The sequence below is a fragment of the Ostrea edulis genome, chromosome 2 (assembly GCF_947568905.1).
Source record: "Ostrea edulis chromosome 2, xbOstEdul1.1, whole genome shotgun sequence".
NCBI classification, from domain to species: Eukaryota; Metazoa; Mollusca; class Bivalvia; order Ostreida; family Ostreidae; genus Ostrea; species Ostrea edulis.
Genome location: NC_079165.1, coordinates 83,334,542 through 83,353,371, shown reverse-complemented (window position 1 = coordinate 83,353,371; position 18,830 = coordinate 83,334,542). Strand labels below are relative to the sequence as shown.

At 33.7% G+C, this 18,830-nt stretch overlaps 1 protein-coding gene across 7 annotated transcripts in view; it reads right to left on the bottom strand.

Moving 5' to 3' along the window:
* LOC125681646 (ATP-binding cassette sub-family C member 4-like) overlaps nucleotides 1–18,830 on the bottom strand; it is a 58,652-nt gene that overhangs the window by 7,228 nt on the left and 32,594 nt on the right. For 6 of the 7 annotated variants that reach the window (XM_056155193.1, XM_048921809.2, XM_048921812.2 and 3 more), the window contains 16 exons: nucleotides 18,717–18,830; nucleotides 18,070–18,120; nucleotides 17,898–17,939; nucleotides 14,984–15,175; nucleotides 14,703–14,797; nucleotides 12,013–12,099; nucleotides 11,797–11,893; nucleotides 11,128–11,268; nucleotides 10,838–10,972; nucleotides 9,789–9,826; nucleotides 9,249–9,637; nucleotides 8,204–8,283; nucleotides 6,661–6,811; nucleotides 2,336–2,566; nucleotides 2,025–2,131; nucleotides 1,571–1,762 (listed from right to left, as the gene is read on the bottom strand). The exon at nucleotides 18,717–18,830 is cut by the window's right edge and continues 51 nt beyond it. In XM_056155193.1, coding sequence (XP_056011168.1) covers nucleotides 1,571–1,762; nucleotides 2,025–2,131; nucleotides 2,336–2,566; nucleotides 6,661–6,811; nucleotides 8,204–8,283; nucleotides 9,249–9,637; nucleotides 9,789–9,826; nucleotides 10,838–10,972; nucleotides 11,128–11,268; nucleotides 11,797–11,893; nucleotides 12,013–12,099; nucleotides 14,703–14,797; nucleotides 14,984–15,175; nucleotides 17,898–17,939; nucleotides 18,070–18,120; nucleotides 18,717–18,830 — 2,142 coding nt within the window. The remainder of the gene's footprint in view (nucleotides 1–1,570; nucleotides 1,763–2,024; nucleotides 2,132–2,335; nucleotides 2,567–6,660; nucleotides 6,812–8,203; nucleotides 8,284–9,248; nucleotides 9,638–9,788; nucleotides 9,827–10,837; nucleotides 10,973–11,127; nucleotides 11,269–11,796; nucleotides 11,894–12,012; nucleotides 12,100–14,702; nucleotides 14,798–14,983; nucleotides 15,176–17,897; nucleotides 17,940–18,069; nucleotides 18,121–18,716) is intronic. The other variant, XM_056155195.1, reaches the window with a different exon arrangement.

Here is an 18,830-nt window from a genome sequence, read left to right as displayed (position 1 = left end):
TAGTGCCATATCATAAAGGAATATCATTTAGATCTCCATTAGAGAACTTGATTAAAACCCACACTCAAAAGCCTACATCCCATACATCACACATCAGGATTACAACAGGTCTCAAAAGCCTGCATCCCATACATCACACATCAGGATTACAACAGGTCTCAAAAGCCTGCATCCCATACATCACACATCAGGATTACAACAGGTCTCAAAAGCCTGCATCTCATACACCACACATCAGGATTACAACAGGTCTCAAAAGCCTGCATCCCATACACCACACATCAGGATTACAACAGGTCTCAAAAGCCTGCATCTCATACATCACACATCAGGATTACAACAGGTCTCAAAAGCCTGCATCCCATACACCACACATCAGGATTACAACAGGTCTCAAAAGCCTGCATCTCATACACCACACATCAGGATTACAACAGGTCTCAAAAGCCTGCATCCCATACACCACACATCAGGATTACAACAGGTCTCAAAAGCCTGCATCTCATACATCACACATCAGGATTACAACAGGTCTCAAAAGCCTGCATCCCATACACCACACATCAGGATTACAACAGGTCTCAAAAGCCTGCATCCCATACATCACACATCAGGATTACAACAGGTCTCAAAAGCCTGCATCCCATACACCACACATCAGGATTACAGCAGGTCTCAAAAGCCTGCATCCCATACACCACACATCAGGATTACAACAGGTCTCAAAAGCCTGCATCCCATACATCACACATCAGGATTACAAACTCATGCATGCATATAACACAAATTGGATGTTGTTTTCTACTTGTAATTCATTGTTAATTTTTCATGATTATAATTCAAGATATGGTGTTTGTCTCTCAACTTCGGCGCAGGTTCGAATCCCGCTCGCGCCGGTAAGTGAGAAAGATTTCCACTTTACTTTTGGAAGGTCGGTGGCCTCTTCCCAGGTACATTGTATCTGGGTTCTCTCTTCCACCAATAAAAACTGGGTGCAACAAGATAACTGAAAAATTGTTGAGTGTGGTGGAAAACAGCAAACAATCAATCATCTCTCAGCTAATTTGATTTGTGAGAGGAAATTCTGCATATGATTAATTTTCAAATTGAAGAAGGTTACTGACATATAAGTTGATGTTACAGGAGTTTCAACAGTCTCATTTAAAGTCAGCATTTCACAAATTCTATGGTCGTTATCACAATCTAATTTACAAGTACAACCTGTCTTTAGGTTGAATGCTGTCTGACGTGTTTTATACCATTTGTTAGGTCATCCTTACACACTAATTTTGACTGTGGATTACTCTTGTTTACCTGATCAATATATAGGGCTCACATCGGGTGTGACAGGTCGACAGGGGATGCTTACTTCCCCTAGACACCTGATCCCACCTCTGGTATATCCAGGGGTCCGTATTTGCCCAACTCTTAGTTCTGTATTCTTTATAGAAATTATGAGATTGATCACTGTTCATTATACTCACTTTTTCATGGTAATGGCTATAAAGTGAAATGAATTGAACTTTTAAAAGTACTTTCAATGGACTTGGCCTTCACCAGACTTTCCTACCTTCTCCTGGGAGTGGATGTGACAGGAAATATCATGGAGGACTTGGTCAGTATTGGAGGAATATTGTAGCCCCACATTGACCAGCCGAATCTCTCCATGAAGGGGCCAGGAGGGGGCGGGTGGAGTTCCAGACACTTTGGGGGCCTCCTGTTCTACCTTTGTGTACGACATTATCCTCTCCACTGAAGTCATCTACAATGTGATCAAGCATATTTGAAAAGTGTAACTCTATAATGTCTCTTCCGGATTTATCAACAATGCTATGTAGAAATTTCCCCATTTGCTTGTCCATCACTTGAGTCCATATTCAAACGACTACATTAGTTTGAAATCAATGATAAAGGACTTGAATCTTTGAAGCTAATATCTATTTATGTAGGTCCAAGAAACTGAACATTGCAAGCAGTAGATAAAAGGAGAGAGGTGAATGGATATGTTTCTACAAGATCAATACCTGTGTGTTTAGTGTAGTTGATACCCTCATTAGGTATTCAAATGGATCAGCCATAGACAACAAGTAATTTATGGCCATTCCAAACAATCCCCCGGACAACCCAATATCTGAAGATAGAAAAAACATTAGACCTAAGCATAATTTGTTTCTCCATTGCGACCAAACTGAAAAAAATGCCCTAACTCAAAATTTTTTATTGCTCTTTTTTCCAATAAATTTTCTGTCATTTACCCAAATTCATTCATTAAAAGTCTCCTAATATTTTTCATGACTGGTGTGTATACATTGGGGGAAAAATAGAAAAATCTTACAGTCTCTGAGGGCCAGTGACAGAAACACGACAAGAATGAAGTAGACATCGAGAAAGAAAAGCGAACGCAGACTAAACCACCGGTACGACGCCAGGAATACGAAGGATGCTATGGTGTGCTTATTTTGGAATCGGTTGAAATCCAGCAGAAACTTCTGGTTCATTCCCAGTGCACGGATGGATTGCAGTCCCACCAGAGTGTCAGACACATGGGAAAACACTGGACTCTGGGCTGTAACACAGACACAGTTTATAATTGGGGTGTCAAAACTATCAAAATTCGATACAATGTTCTGAAATCTTATGAAGTATTTTAATGCAGTTTGCAAATTTTTAATGTCCAGCAAATTTCTAAAACACAGCAGTAATGTCATACAACTGATTACCGGTAGTGTGTACTTGTGGTATAGCTAGCAGGGAAAAAAAGTCACACAATTTTTTTGAATGAATGAACCAAGAACCAATTCTTTCTACTTCTGCGATGATTTTAAATAATGTTCTCTATAAACATCAATAACGAGCTGTGTCATAATGCTTCACATCAGAAATTTAGGTACTCTGTCCATCAGGTGACCAGAAAAGGTATTTTCCCCTTTATTGTCCAGTTTTTCTGTAGTTTATGATATTCAAATAATGATTTGTACATTATATACCATTGTGTCCAGGTGATCTTATGAGATTGTTGATCATTAGCTAAACAGTGAAAAATAGGACACAAAAATAAGTCTCAAGTTTCATCAGTTTATATTTTTTATACAGTGTCTGTTGACTTGTTTACTGTATAAATAATATTTTTATGGTTGAATTGATTTAAAAACAAAAAAAATGCATTGCATCCAGTAATACAACAAATATATGAAAAACATTTTATCTAAACTTCAATATCTTCCCAAAAAGTTGGAGACAGAGTATTGATGTTCACTTCATAACCCTTGGCTTGCCCTGAAAATTCTCTGTATATAAATAAGTCATGGATACCATTAAAACTCCTTCTCTGATGTGCCCACTGTAGGTATTTGAAACAGATATTCCTTTAAACAGGCTTTTAGAAATAATACGATTGTCAAGGAAAAGAGTATGTAAATGTTTTCTTTTAAATTTTGCATTTGGTTTCCTACATTTATATTGTATTTCAAAGTAAAAGTGTAGTGAATATAAAATGAGTCAATATTGTGATGCTCAACAAGTTTCTGAAGATCGAGGTCTGCTATCTTCTACAGCATCACTGAAACTGCACCCAAGAATGTCCTTCACCTAAATTTCAAATGAAAAAGAGTCCCTCCCCCCATATAAATGCCAAAATTTATGAATAACTATTTCCAAATGCAGTGCGAGTTACCGAACCTTGATAAGGATTGGAGTATCTTTTAAAAAGTTGGGTTTTTTAAACGCAATTCAGGTCTAGGCTCACTCAAGCTTATAATGCATCACATACACATCACAGTGCAAAACATCACCAAAATCACACCTCAATATCTGTATTCACCACCATTTTCAGCTTTTGAGATTTATCGTTTCTAATTTTCACCATGAGCATAATTGTCAAAACAAGGGCAAACTGTTAAATGCATATCAAAGATTAACAAATCTCAAGGTTGGTTTCTATTTTTAGAGCAGTCATTGTATGAATACCCTGAAACAAATATGCAATTGAATGATGCTAACTGTATTAAGTCTAAATTTACACCAGCCTCTAAATAATTTTAAAATATGACTTTTTGCATCCTAAAGTCTTGACTGATGTACAATAAATTGTGTATGACATCAATTTTTACATTGAAAAGCCGAGATGGAAATAATTAATACCTGCAATGCATTTTGGTACAGTCCCTGAAACGTTCTACTTTACCATTTTCCTGTTCATTCACCATTAGCTCACCATGCATTCTCCATTTGTTCACCGTTCGTTCTCAGTTCACAGTTTTGCATTCATCAACATTCACAAAGCGTTCATTGTTTGTTCACTGTTCAGTCTTTTGTCTTTGCATTGTCATTCTCCAAATTAAAAGGATTGATCTTTCTGATGTGGACAAAATGAAAAGGAACGTGTGCGCAAGATTAGAAGGAAACTTTCATATTGCACCCGAGATATGATTTTGAACTATAAAGTATCAGAATTATTAACTGTGAAAATTCAAAGAAACTCCAGACCACTCTGCATCGATATCAGAAGACTTATTCCGTGATTGATCAGATAGTGGGTTATCGAAACATTTTTTCTATTTAACTGAGCATTGATAATGATTTATATTTCCTTCATTGAAATATCCTTACAAAATTTACAAAATAGATATTTAAATATATGAGACCAGACAGTGTTTTGTACACTTTATGTTAATTTAAGTTTAATTGCAAGTTTGGTTGGTTTTTTATTCATATTTATGGGGGGGGGGGGGGGGGGGGGGTGTTTTCAACAGTATTCAGATTTAATTTTTTTTATATATAACACATAACAGCAATATAATTTAATGCCAATCGATGTGAATCTGCAATTTGTGACATAAATGCAATAGTGGCATGGGGCATCTACAAACACTTCAACTTGTACAATTCTCCCACTTTTTTATATGGCAGTAGTAAATGGAAGTGGAGTAATAACATTTCCAATGAATTGATCCCCGAGAAAGATACACTCAATACTTGTACTAATGTTTTGTTTAGACTGAACATATTTGGAGCTGTAAAACATGCAGTTTCTCGATTCCAGTTTATTTTATTATTGAGCCAACATCCGAGGAATTTTTCAAAAAGCTTGGACCCAGAATGCAATGCACATATTCTTGAGCAAGTCATTGAAATAAACGACTTTCTAAAACAATATGATAGAAACAAAATGATACTCATAATCAAACGGCATTCTTGAACAAAAAACAAAATACATAAAAGTATTAAGGTATTGATTAAAAATAGGCTTTCAAAAAATATTAATTTAAATAGTTCAACGGTATGTACATGTATAGAAATATATATAATATAAATGTTATAATACGTCAACTAGGTGCTTCATCTCGACATTTGCTGCGATCAGTTATGAGTAATCATTGTTAAAGATTAGCGCTAAACACCTGCTTGAATAATTCATTAACTTCTTTTCATATCGTTAACTGATGTTTGATTTATCATATTCTATTTATTTTTTTCTTCATGCAGAAAATATTCAATAGTTTAGATAAATATCTTGTAAGAAACATCAATACATAACTATACATTGTGCATGTATCAGTACATATACAGACCGCTACACACTATCAGTACATACAGACCGCTACACACACACAGTACATATGTATCGCTACACACACTATCAGTACATACAGACCGCTACACACACACAGTACATACAGACCGCTACACACACACAGTACATACGTATCGCTACACACACTATCAGTACATACAGACCGCTACACACTATCAGTACATACAGACTGCTACACACACTATCAGTACATACAGACCGCTACACACACACAGTACATATGTATCGCTACACACACTATCAGTACATAGAGACCGCTACACACTATCAGTACATACAGACTGCTACACACACACAGTACATACAGACCGCTACACACAGTACATATGTATCGCTACACACACTATCAGTACATACAGACTGCTACACACTATCAGTACATACAGACCGCTACACACTATCAGTACATACAGACCGCTACACACACACAGTACATATGTATCGCTACACACACTATCAGTACATACATACCACTACACATGCAGTACATAGTACCGCTACACATACACAGTACATATTTACCGCACTACACACTAGTTTGCATTCTGCATTTACTCACTGTTCCACAACCATTCCCCAAGTTGAATTCAGCGTTCACACACCATTCACTTACTGTTCGGTATGTGCTCGTTTACCATGCGTTCAATATTCATTCACCATGTGTTCACCATTCACTCACCATTCAAGTGGGAAAGTAAAATGTTTCAGGGACTCAGTACTTGTCCAATATCCGAATCCATAAAATAAATCATTCAAAAGAATATCCTTTCTAATTTACCAAAACATGTTCTTGCCAGAATAATTGTCATATTGCTTTGCAAGTCATAATATCATATATAGCAATTCATATATGTATGTACTTGTTTCCCCAACATGCTGCATCCACATGCAGTTTGCAGTCTATGTAACCTGTAGTTAATGTTGTAAACTTTCTTTCTTTTTTGAATTTCCTTCTTTATAAACTGTCTTACTGTTATGCCCTCTGGGCCCAAAATTGGAATAAACTTATCTTATCTTATATCGATATGATTTAATATTTTTTTAAAAAGATTGTCAGAGGTACTCACTTGCTGCGTCTAAACGTTTCATATTTCTGGTGGTTGGTAGAGCGAACAGTCTTAGTAAGTATATGAGGACGACCAGCGGAGTTAGCGGTAACAAGAGATACGGATTTACTATGCAGGTGATGACTATTTGCATCAGCAGACAAAAACTCACCTAAATTCAACGAACATTTAACATGTGCAGTGGATGGTTTATATTGATACAGGTATAAAAGATTAGTACCAGAAAAATCATAAACTGTGCAAATATTGTCAAAATCTTCTATATAAACTGTGCAAATATTGTCAAAATGTTCCATAACTGCAAATATTGTCAAAATCTTCTATATAAACTGTGCAAATATTGTCAAAATGTTCCATAACTGCAAATATTGTCAAAATCTTCTATATAAACTGTGCAAATATTGTCAAAATGTTCCATAACTGTGCAAATATTGTCAAAATCTTCTATATAAACTGTGCAAATATTGTCAAAATGTTCCATAACTGTGCATATATTGTCAAAATGTTCTGTATAAACTGTGCAAATATTGTCAAAATGTTCCATATACACTGTACAAATATTGTCAAAATGTACCATTATACACTGTGCAAATATTGTCAAAATATTCCATAACTGCATATATTGTCAAAATGTTCTGTATAAACTGTGCAAATATTGTCAAAATGTTCCATAACTGTGCATATATTGTCAAAATGTTCTATATAAACTGTGCAAATATTGTCAAAATGTTCCATAACTGTGAATATATCGTCAAAATGTTCCATATAAACTGCAAATATTGTCAAAATGTTCCGTATAAACTGCAAATATTGTCAAAATGTTCTGTATAAACTGCAAATATTGTCAAAATGTTCTGTATAAACTGTGCAATTATTATCATATAAACTAATAATTCAGGAATTAGTTACCAACCACAACTTACTACTGTATAAATAGAAATTCCTATTGGCTGTTTGTAGGATAAAAATTACAAAGCATAGTGGCATGTGCATGTGCACAGCCAAATGAACTTTATTTTATTCTAAAACTTACTTCACAGTTCACAAAATGATGTTATAATATTTAAAAACGCAAAAATCAATTCCAGAAAGCACATTCATCAAACTCCCCAAGTGACTAAATCTGCTGAACTTAAACAGAAGAATCTCTTTGTATTTTTTTAATTAACCAACTGAAATACTGTAGGTTTTTGCTTTTAAACATTTTTAAAAGTACTATATTTTGTACCTAATATTTGTAATTATTTGAACAGGGAGGTACCAGGTCAATTTGTGTATCCTTTAATGTCATTTATTTTCATTCACACACTTTGTATCAGTCTAAAGTGCATTTTTTATACTAAATTCTACATGTATGGAAAATAAGTAACATTCTGACTCTCTTACTACCTTGGGTTTTAAAGCTATAGGTTGGGGGCAGTCATACACAAATACTGTTTTAATAACAGCAAAAAAAGTGTTTGGTAACTATTCCACTCAAGCCAGTAAGATGTCTAAGGTTAAAACAGGCATGCAATAAAATGAAATATAGATGTGAATTTACCTCAATAACAGCATAAGACGTTGAAGGAAGAGCTGAATCTATCATGCCTAAGTCTCTGGCAAATTTGTTTAATATTCTTCCTAAAAGAACAAAATCTTTAGTTTCAATCAGCATCTAAATCTTTTAATCCACGTCACCAAGCCAATCATAAATACATATACAGTAAAACTCGTCTAATCCGACATGCTCTGAGAGATATATAAAGTGAAGCCTGTCTCATCCGACATTCTCTGAGAGATATAAAATTAAACCTGTCTAATCTGACATGCTCTGAGAGATATATACAGGAAACCTGTCTAATCCGACATGCTCTGAGAGATATATACAGTAAAACTCGTCTAATCCGACATGCTCTGAGAGATATATAAAGTGAAGCCTGTCTAATCCGACATTCTCTGAGAGATATAAAATTAAACCTGTCTAATCTGACATGCTCTGAGAGATATATACAGGAAACCTGTCTAATCCGACATGCTCTGAGAGATATATACAGTAAAACTCGTCTAATCCGACATGCTCTGAGAGATACATACAGTGAAACCTGTCTAATCTGAGAGATAAAGTTTGTGTTGGATTGGATAAGAAGTCAGATTTCATAATGTAATGAACATGGAAAAAGAAGATAATTCACAAATGTATTTAAATTTTGAAAATACATGAGGGCATGAACATCGAAGGCTTTTCATGTAGTGTGTTAATTAGCACTTCATGATAGGATGCTTATGTGAAGCAGTGCTGTTCATACCCTCAGCTATTTTCAAAAATGAAATTTATTTCTTATATTTACATTTTACTACCATTTCTGTTGGAATTTCCAGCTGCTAAAATAGTCGTAATATAGTTGTCAAGATTCATATGCACATTGTTCACATTCTTGAGGAATTTAATGGCTTTCTTTTCAATTGGTAAAGATATTAAAGGCAAAAAACATCAGAAATGTAAATATTTGGAAATGAAATTTCACAGTGAAATGGAATTCACAGGTGTCAGAATATACAGGTTTAACTGTAGAGACATTGGTGGACTGTTAACTGTAGACACTCACCAACAGGGTTAGAATCAAAAAAGTATGTCTTGGCTCCAAGGACGATTTTAAACATGGTGTTGTGAAGCTGCTTACTGATGCTTACAGACATTCTGAAGTAAGCCAATCCAAACAGACTGATGCCAGTGATAAACATGGTGATGGCTACCAGATACGTCTTCATCAACATGTCCACCTGCTGCGGGGTCACGGAAACATCAGAAGAATCGTTGAGGTACGGTGTTGTTTGATTGGGTAATGAAATGCTGTATGTAAAGTTTTGATTGGGTGATGTAATATGAGATAAGTTTTGTAACAGTGTTTGATTTGGCACATTGAAAACTGGGTTTAGGTTTTGTGACAATGATCCATTTTGTGTCTGAAGATTGAGTAATTCTGTTGATTCTACCCTAAAACAAACAACTTCACAAATTCAAAGGTTGAATGTTGACCACGTAGAAATATTGGCAAAATGCACAAGCATTCTTAGACTGTTTTTCTTTGTATATATCCAAAGTAATAATACAACATATGCTTTTCCTTTATACACACACTACTCACCATCTAGCTAAATGCCAGTCTCCATACCCATAGGAAGCCTGTAAGGTAATCAAAATCAGTGAACGAATATTTTGCTGAACTATAGAACTTGAATTAGAGGGAACTATATTTTTAGTGGAAACCCAAAGCGCAGTAATATAATACTTAATTCCCTCATTTGAAAATACTAACTTTTTTGCCTCCAGCAAGAGAAAATTTTCAAAATTATGGAAACTAGACATCACTGTGGTGACAAGTATCATAAAAGAGCCCCGCTGTGTAGCATTATAAGTTCAATGTCCAGAACTCTTTCTAAAAAAAGTCAACAACTCAAACTTAATCTGGAACCCATTGATATAAGTTCAATAGCTGCAGGGATAGCCCAAAAAAGTATGAAGAATTGAAATATATATAAAATTTGTCGAGTTCATGGTCCAAAACTCCTCCAAAAATAGGTAAAGAAAGCTTGAACTTGACCTGCAACTCGTTAATAAGTCTTAAAATGTATAAATTATCAAATCAGTAGCTGCAGAGATAAAAAAAAGTCTGGAAAACTGTCAATGCAAGGACACGCACACACTAATCACTATAGGGCTCCCATCCATAGGTCCCTAATAAGTCTCACCTATAGGCAGGGCCCTAATAAATTCCACATATAGGCAGGGCCCTAATAAATCCCACATATAGGCAGGGTCCTAATAAATTCCACCTATAGGCAGGGCCCTAATAAATCCCACATATAGGCAGGGCCCTAATAAATCCCACATATAGGCAGGGCCCTAATAAGTCCCACCTATAGGTGGCGCCCTTATAAGTCCCACCTATAGTCGGGGCTCTAATAAGTCATAGCAGACAAAAGTGACAGAGTCTAGTAAATTTGCATAACATTTTGAACTTGCTACCCCTCTTGGGACCATTTCCAATGCTCTAGTCCTATTTAATCCTTTTTTGATGAATTTTTTTTTGAGAGAATCATTTTCTCTTTCCTACATGATCCAAAACCACTACTTTATTTTATGCCATTATGCAAATTCTAAAAGTTAGAATTCCTTATTGTAAGTAATACTTACATAGGAGACTAAGGTTAGGAGTGTAATAATAGGTAGATACAGCCATGGATGTCCAGCCAAGAAGTAGTCTTTGTAAACTTTCCATCCAACATTTCCGTACTTAGAGAATTCATCCTCTGTATTCTCCTTAGTGTTCTAAAACATAAAACCTATTCACTGACCCTACAATTAATAACCTACAATTCATAACATTGGACATTTTCACAATTCACCTCTGCCTTAAAAAGTTTGCCGTTACTGTTTCTACATTTCACATTTTTATATCACGTCAAGTTTATGAAGATAAGCACCTTTTCCACTTTAGATTTGACCTTTTTGTCCTGCTCCTCCTCTGGTTCCTCCATGTCTTTGTCATGGTCAGACAGGATCAGAGAAAATTCTGTCCCTTGTCTCACTAATTCATCATATGTCCCAACACTGACTACTCTTCCCTGCATAAACAATATACTGGATGTTTATCATCAACAACGAACAAGGTACGATTGTGTACATAAAAAGGCCCAAAAAATTTCTCTGTTTTAAATGTGTCTTGAATAAAGCTTAATCTGTGTTTTAAGTAAGTAAAATATATACTAAGTATGCCATCTCAACATAAATCAAAGTTGTTCCTAATTTGATAGCATTATTATGTCATAAATAACAATTTGTCGCGCCTTTTTTCCAAAAGAACTTGATAACTGTTTAATTTCATCCAGATTATTGCTTAGGAAAAGGTGTGCCCATCTGTCGAGCAAAATGAAATAAATATATATTGTGTGTCATATATTTCAAAGCAGTTCTCAACCTTGGAGGTTATCCTGCAATGTACATGAAAACATGATCTTTATTTCTTAATTCTAGGACCTCTCGCATAACATTTAATTATATTACAAGAGCTTTTTTTAAAAAGCTGTAATTTACAGTATATAAAACAGAAATTAATCAGAGTTCATTATTCCTTGGAAAACAAAGAGACACACCTCATTAAGAATGACGATCCTGTCAGCAGACCTGAGATACTGAAGTTGATGAGTGACCAGAATTCTCGTCTTCCCTCTCAGAAACTCACAGATACACCTACAAAGGATGAAAAAAAAAAACATTCCGTATAATGTTGTACAACTACAGTAACAGACAAAGAAGTCATTCAAAGGCAGGATATTTTTGAAAATTTCAAACAGTGTAAGTTGACATACTTTTGGAAGAGATGGCTACCCACGTCCGTGTCTACGGCTCCCAGGGGGTCATCGAGGAGGTAAACATCAGCCTCTCTGTAAATGGTCCTGTAACATAATTAATAGGAAAACTACAATAACGTGATTAATAGGATAACTACAGTAACGTGATTAATAGGATAACTACAATAACATAATTAATAGAATAACTACAATAACATAATTAATAGGAAAATCACAATAACATAATTAAAAGAATAACTACAATAACATAATTAATAGGATAACTACAATAACATAATTAATAGGATAACTACAATAACATAATCAATAGAATAACTACAATAACATAATTAATAGGATAACTACAATAACATAATCAATAGGATAACTACAATAACATAATTAATAGGATAACTACAATAACATAATTAATAGAATAACTACAATAACATAATTAATAGGATAACTACAATAACATAATCAATAGGATAACTACAATAACATAATTAATAGGATAACTACAATAACATAATCAATAGGATAACTACAATAACATAATTAATAGGATAACTACAATAACATAATTAACAGGATAACTACAATAACATAATCAATAGGATAACTACAATAACATAATTAATAGAATAACTACAATAACATGATTAATAGGATAACTACAGTAACGTGATTAATAGGATAACTACAGTAACATGATTAATAGGATAACTACAATAACGTGATTAATAGGATAACTACAATAATGTGATTAATAGGATAACTACAGTAACGTGATTAATAGAATAACTACAATAACATGATTAATAGGATAACTACAATAACGTGATTAACAGGATAACCACAATAACATAATCAATAGGATAACTACAATAACATGATTAATAGAATAACTACAATAACATGATTAATAGAATAACTACAATAACATGATTAATAGGATAACTACAGTAACATGATTAATAGAATAACTACAATAACATGATTAATAGAATAACTACAATAACGTGATTAATAGAATAACTACAATAACATGATTAATACAATAACTACAATAACATGATTAATAGAATAACTACAATAACATAATTAATAGGATAACTACAATAACATGATTAATAGAATAACTACAATATCATGATTAATAGGATAACTACAATAACATGATTAATAGGATAACTACAATAACATGATTAATAGGATAACTACAGTAACATGATTAATAGAATAACTACAGTAACATGATTAATAGAATAACTACAATAACATAATTAATAGGATAACCACAATAACATAATTAATAGGATAACTACAATAACGTGATTAATAGGATAACTACAATAACATGATTAATAGGATAACTACAATAACATGATTAATACAATAACTACAATAACATAATTAATAGAATAACTACAATAACATAATTAATAGGATAACTACAATAACATGATTAACAGGATAACCACAATAACATAATCAATAGGATAACTACAATAACATGATTAATAGAATAACTACAATAACATGATTAATAGAATAATTACAATAACATGATTAATAGAATAACTACAATAACGTGATTAATAGAATAACTACAATAACATGATTAATAGGATAACTACAATAACATGATTAATAGAATAACTACAATAACATAATTAATAGAATAACTACAATAACATAATTAATAGAATAACTACAATAACATGATTAATAGGATAACCACAATAACATAATCAATAGGATAACTACAATAACATGATTAATAGAATAACTACAATAACATGATTAATAGAATAACTACAATAACATGATTAATAGGATAACTACAATAACATGATTAATAGGATAACTACAATAACATGATTAATAGGATAACTACAATAACGTGATTAATAGGATAACTACAATAACGTGATTAATAGGATAACTACAATAACATGATTAATAGAATAACTACAGTAACGTGATTAATAGAATAACTACAGTAACATGATTAATAGGATAACTACAGTAACGTGATTAATAGAATAACTACAATAACATGATTAATAGAATAACTACAATAACATGATTAATAGAATAACTACAATAACGTAATTAATAGAATAACTACAATAACGTGATTAATAGGATAACTACAATAACATAATTAATAGGATAACTACAATAACGTGATTAATAGAATAACTACAATAACATGATTAATAGAATAACTACAATAACATGATTAATAGGATAACTACAGTAACGTGATTAATAGAATAACTACAATAACATGATTAATAGAATAACTACAATAACGTGATTAATAGAATAACTACAATAACATGATTAATAGGATAACTACAATAACTTGATACATCTCTGTTCAGATATCAGTCTCTGTTTAGATCTGGAGCAAGCTGGTAACACGGTAATAACATTTACAATATCAAATGATTGCATATAAATGTATGCACATCTAACATAGAGATGAATAAGCATATACATGAAATATATATGAAAATTCATTTTTACAAACACAAAACCTTGAACATTAAAATTACAGAATTTTGATAATAATTTTCTGTATAACCCAGTATAATACATTTCACAGAATACCTGGCTAGTGTTAACCATGGATAGTATACATTTCACAGAATACCTGGCTAGCGTTAACCGTGGATATTATACATTTCACAAAATACCTGGCTAGCGTTAACCGTGATTTCTGTCCCCCACTCAGCAGAAGTCCTCGCTCACCAACAAGAGTTTGGTCACCCAGCCTCATTTGATCTAGGTCCTAAAAAACAAGCATTATCTTGTACAGAGCACAGGCATGGATAACTAAGACAAGTATTACCTTGTACAGAGCACAGGCTTGAATAACTATGACTAGCATTACCTTGTACAGAGCACAGGCTTGAATAACTATGACTAGAATTACCTTGAACAGAGCACAGGCTTGAATAACTATGACTAGAATTACCTTGTACAGAGCACAGGCTTGAAGGACCTTGGAGTAACGTTCTTCTTTAACATCATCTCCAAAAGTAATATTATCCTGCAATGTCCCTGATACAACCCACGGAATCTGTGAGGCGTATCCCATAATGCCATTCACATGAAGCTTTCCCATCGCTGGAGGCAACTCTTTCAGAAGGCACATCAACAAAGAAGACTGAAAGCAGGATGTAGCAACTGTAGTATGACTGTAATATAACTGTAGTGTGACTGTAATATAACTGTAGTGTGACTGTAATGTAACTGTAGTGTGACTGTAATATAACTGTAGTGTGACTGTAATATAACTGTAGTGTGACTGTAATGTAACTGTAGTGTGACTGTAATATAACTGTAGTGTAACTGTAATGTAACTGTAGTGTAACTGTAATATAACTGTAGTATGACTGTAATATAACTGTAGTGTGACTGTAATGTAACTGTAGTGTGACTGTAATATAACTGTAGTGTGACTGTAATATAACTGTAGTGTGACTGTAATATAACTGTAGTGTAACTGTAATGTAACTGTAGTGTAACTGTAATATAACTGTAGTATGACTGTAATATAACTGTAGTGTAACTGTAATGTAACTGTAGTGTGACTGTAATGTAACTGTAGTGTAACTGTAATATAACTGAAGTGTAACTGTAATGTAACTGTAGTGTGACTGTAGTGTAACTGTAGTGTAACTGTAATATAACTGTAGTATGACTGTAATATAACTGTAGTGTGACTGTAATATAACTGTAGTGTAACTGTAATGTAACTGTAGTGTAACTGTAGTGTGACTGTAGTGTAACTGTAATATAACTGTAGTATGACTGTAATATAACTGTAGTGTGACTGTAATATAACTGTAGTATGACTGTAATATAACTGTAGTGTAACTGTAATGTAACTGTAGTGTAACTGTAATATAACTGTAGTATGACTGTAATATAACTGTAGTGTAACTGTAATGTAACTGTAGTGTGACTGTAATGTAACTGTAGTGTAACTGTAATATAACTGTAGTATGACTGTAATATAACTGTAGTATGACTGTAATATAACTGTAGTATGACTGTAATATAACTGTAGTGTGACTGTAATATAACTGTAGTGTAACTGTAATGTAACTGTAGTGTGACTGTAATATAACTGTAGTGTAACTGTAATGTAACTGTAGTGTAACTGTAATATAACTGTAGTATGACTGTAATATAACTGTAGTGTAACTGTAATGTAACTGTAGTGTGACTGTAATATAACTGTAGTGTAACTGTAATGTAACTGTAGTGTAACTGTAATATAACTGTAGTATGACTGTAATATAACTGTAGTATGACTGTAATATAACTGTAGTGTGACTGTAATGTAACTGTAGTGTGACTGTAATATAACTGTAGTGTGACTGTAATATAACTGTAGTATGACTGTAATATAACTGAAGTGTAACTGTAATGTAACTGTAGTGTGACTGTAATGTAACTGTAGTGTAACTGTAATGTAACTGTAGTGTAACTGCAATGTAACTGTAGTGTGACTGTAATATAACTGTAGTGTGACTGTAATATAACTGTAGTGTGACTGTAATATAACTGAAGTGTAACTGTAATGTAACTGTAGTGTGACTGTAGTGTAACTGTAGTGTGACTGTAATATAACTGTAGTGTGACTGTAATATAACTGTAGTGTGACTGTAATATAACTGAAGTGTAACTGTAATGTAACTGTAGTGTAACTGTAATGTAACTGTAGTGTATGTAATGTAACTGTAGTGTAACTGCAATGTAATTGTAGTGTAACTGTAATGTAACTGTAGTGTGACTATAGTGTAACTGTAATGTAACTGTAGTGTAACTGTAATTTAACTAAAATGTAACTATTGTGTAACTGTAATGTAACATTCTCCATCACTCAAACACTATACAATTTCCCCACTCTAACACTGTACAATCTCCACCACTCTAACATTGTACAATCTCCACCACCCTACTCTAAACTGTACAATCTCCACCACTCTACTCTAACACTGTACAATCTACACCACCCTAACACTGTACAATCTCCACCACTCTAACACTGTACACTCTCCAACACTTTAACACTGTACAATCTCCATCACTCTAGCACTGTACAATCTCCACTATTCTACTCTAACACTGTACAATCTCCATCACTCTAACACTGTACAATCTCCAACACTCTAACACTGTACAATCTCCAACACTCTACTCTAACACTGTACAATATCCAACACTCTAACACTGTACAATCTCCAACACTCTACTCTAACACAGTACAATCTCCAACACTCTAACACTGTACAATCTCCATCACTCTAACACTGCACAATCTCCACCACTCTACTCTAACACTGTACAATCTCCACCACTCTAACACTGTACAATCTCCACCACTTTAACACTGTACAATCTCCAACACTCTAACACTGTACAATCTCCACCACTCTACTCTAACACTACAATTTCCACCACTTTTAACACTGCACAATCTCTACCACTCTACTCTAACACTGCACAATCTCCACCACTCTACTCTAACACTGTACAATCTCCACCACTCTAACACTGTACAATCTCCATCACTCTAACACTGTACAATCTCCACCACTCTAACACTGTACAATCTCCACCACTCTAACACTGTACAATCTCCATCACTCTAAACTGTACAATCTCCATCACTCTAACACTGTACAATCTCCACCACTCTAACACTGTACAATCTCCGTCACTCTAACACTGTAATCTCCACCACTCTACTCTAAACTGTACAATCTCCACCACTCTAACACTGTACAATCTCCACCACTCTAACACTGCACAATCTCCACCCTTCCACTCTAACTCTATTAAATCTCCACCCTTCTATTGAACATGATTCACCTTACCTTTCCTGACCCGACTGATCCCACAACAGCTAGCAGTTCTCCCTAAAACAACATTAAAATTCTTTACAACAATTGTAATGAAAACATGGAAAATGATCAATTCTGTGAGTTCATATGTTGGTAGATCAATTCTGTGAGTTCATATGTTGATATTTCCATAAAATCAGCTGACCTGTTTGACATCTAGATTGATATTTTTCAATGCAAAAGAAGGAGTCAACTCCTGAAAAAGAAAAAAAAAACAACCATTGAATATGATTGATACTAATACCCCTTATTGAAATATAAATATGTAAATCCTAATTTGGGTGAAAAATTGATTAGCAACTAGAGGATGAGAATAATTCATAAATTACTTTTCCCTTTGAAACCCTAAATTGCAGCAAGGTTCAGTGGTTTCAACAATTGTAAGGTTCAGCGAATTCAATATATTAGGTTAGTACAAAAAGTTCAGGATACAGATTCCTTATTATGAATATAATGTTGACGCCACAATGTCAATCTGACAAATTCCGATGATGAAAGCATCCAATGCAGTTACTCGTTGAATGTCCAGTACAGAGAATCTTAGGAAGTACAATATAAAAATGGCATCTTTAACAAAACTTTACATACAAACACACAAATACAGGCATTAATTGTTTATTTCTCAAAGGTCTACTGTCCTGATAATGTGCAGATCAATTCTATTAACAAGCATCATTCAATTTTTCTGAATGCATTTGCATACCATATGCACAACAAACAACAAAAATTAAACATGCTTAAATAGTGTCGAAATCTATTATACTAGTAATGTACAATAATATATGTACTTACATTGTCCACTAGTTTGTCGGTGACACTGTCGTGGTCTCTATCTCCAGGACTATTCCAGCTGGCTGTCATATCCTGGATACGAATGGACACACCGTCTTCTTCCATTGATTCAGA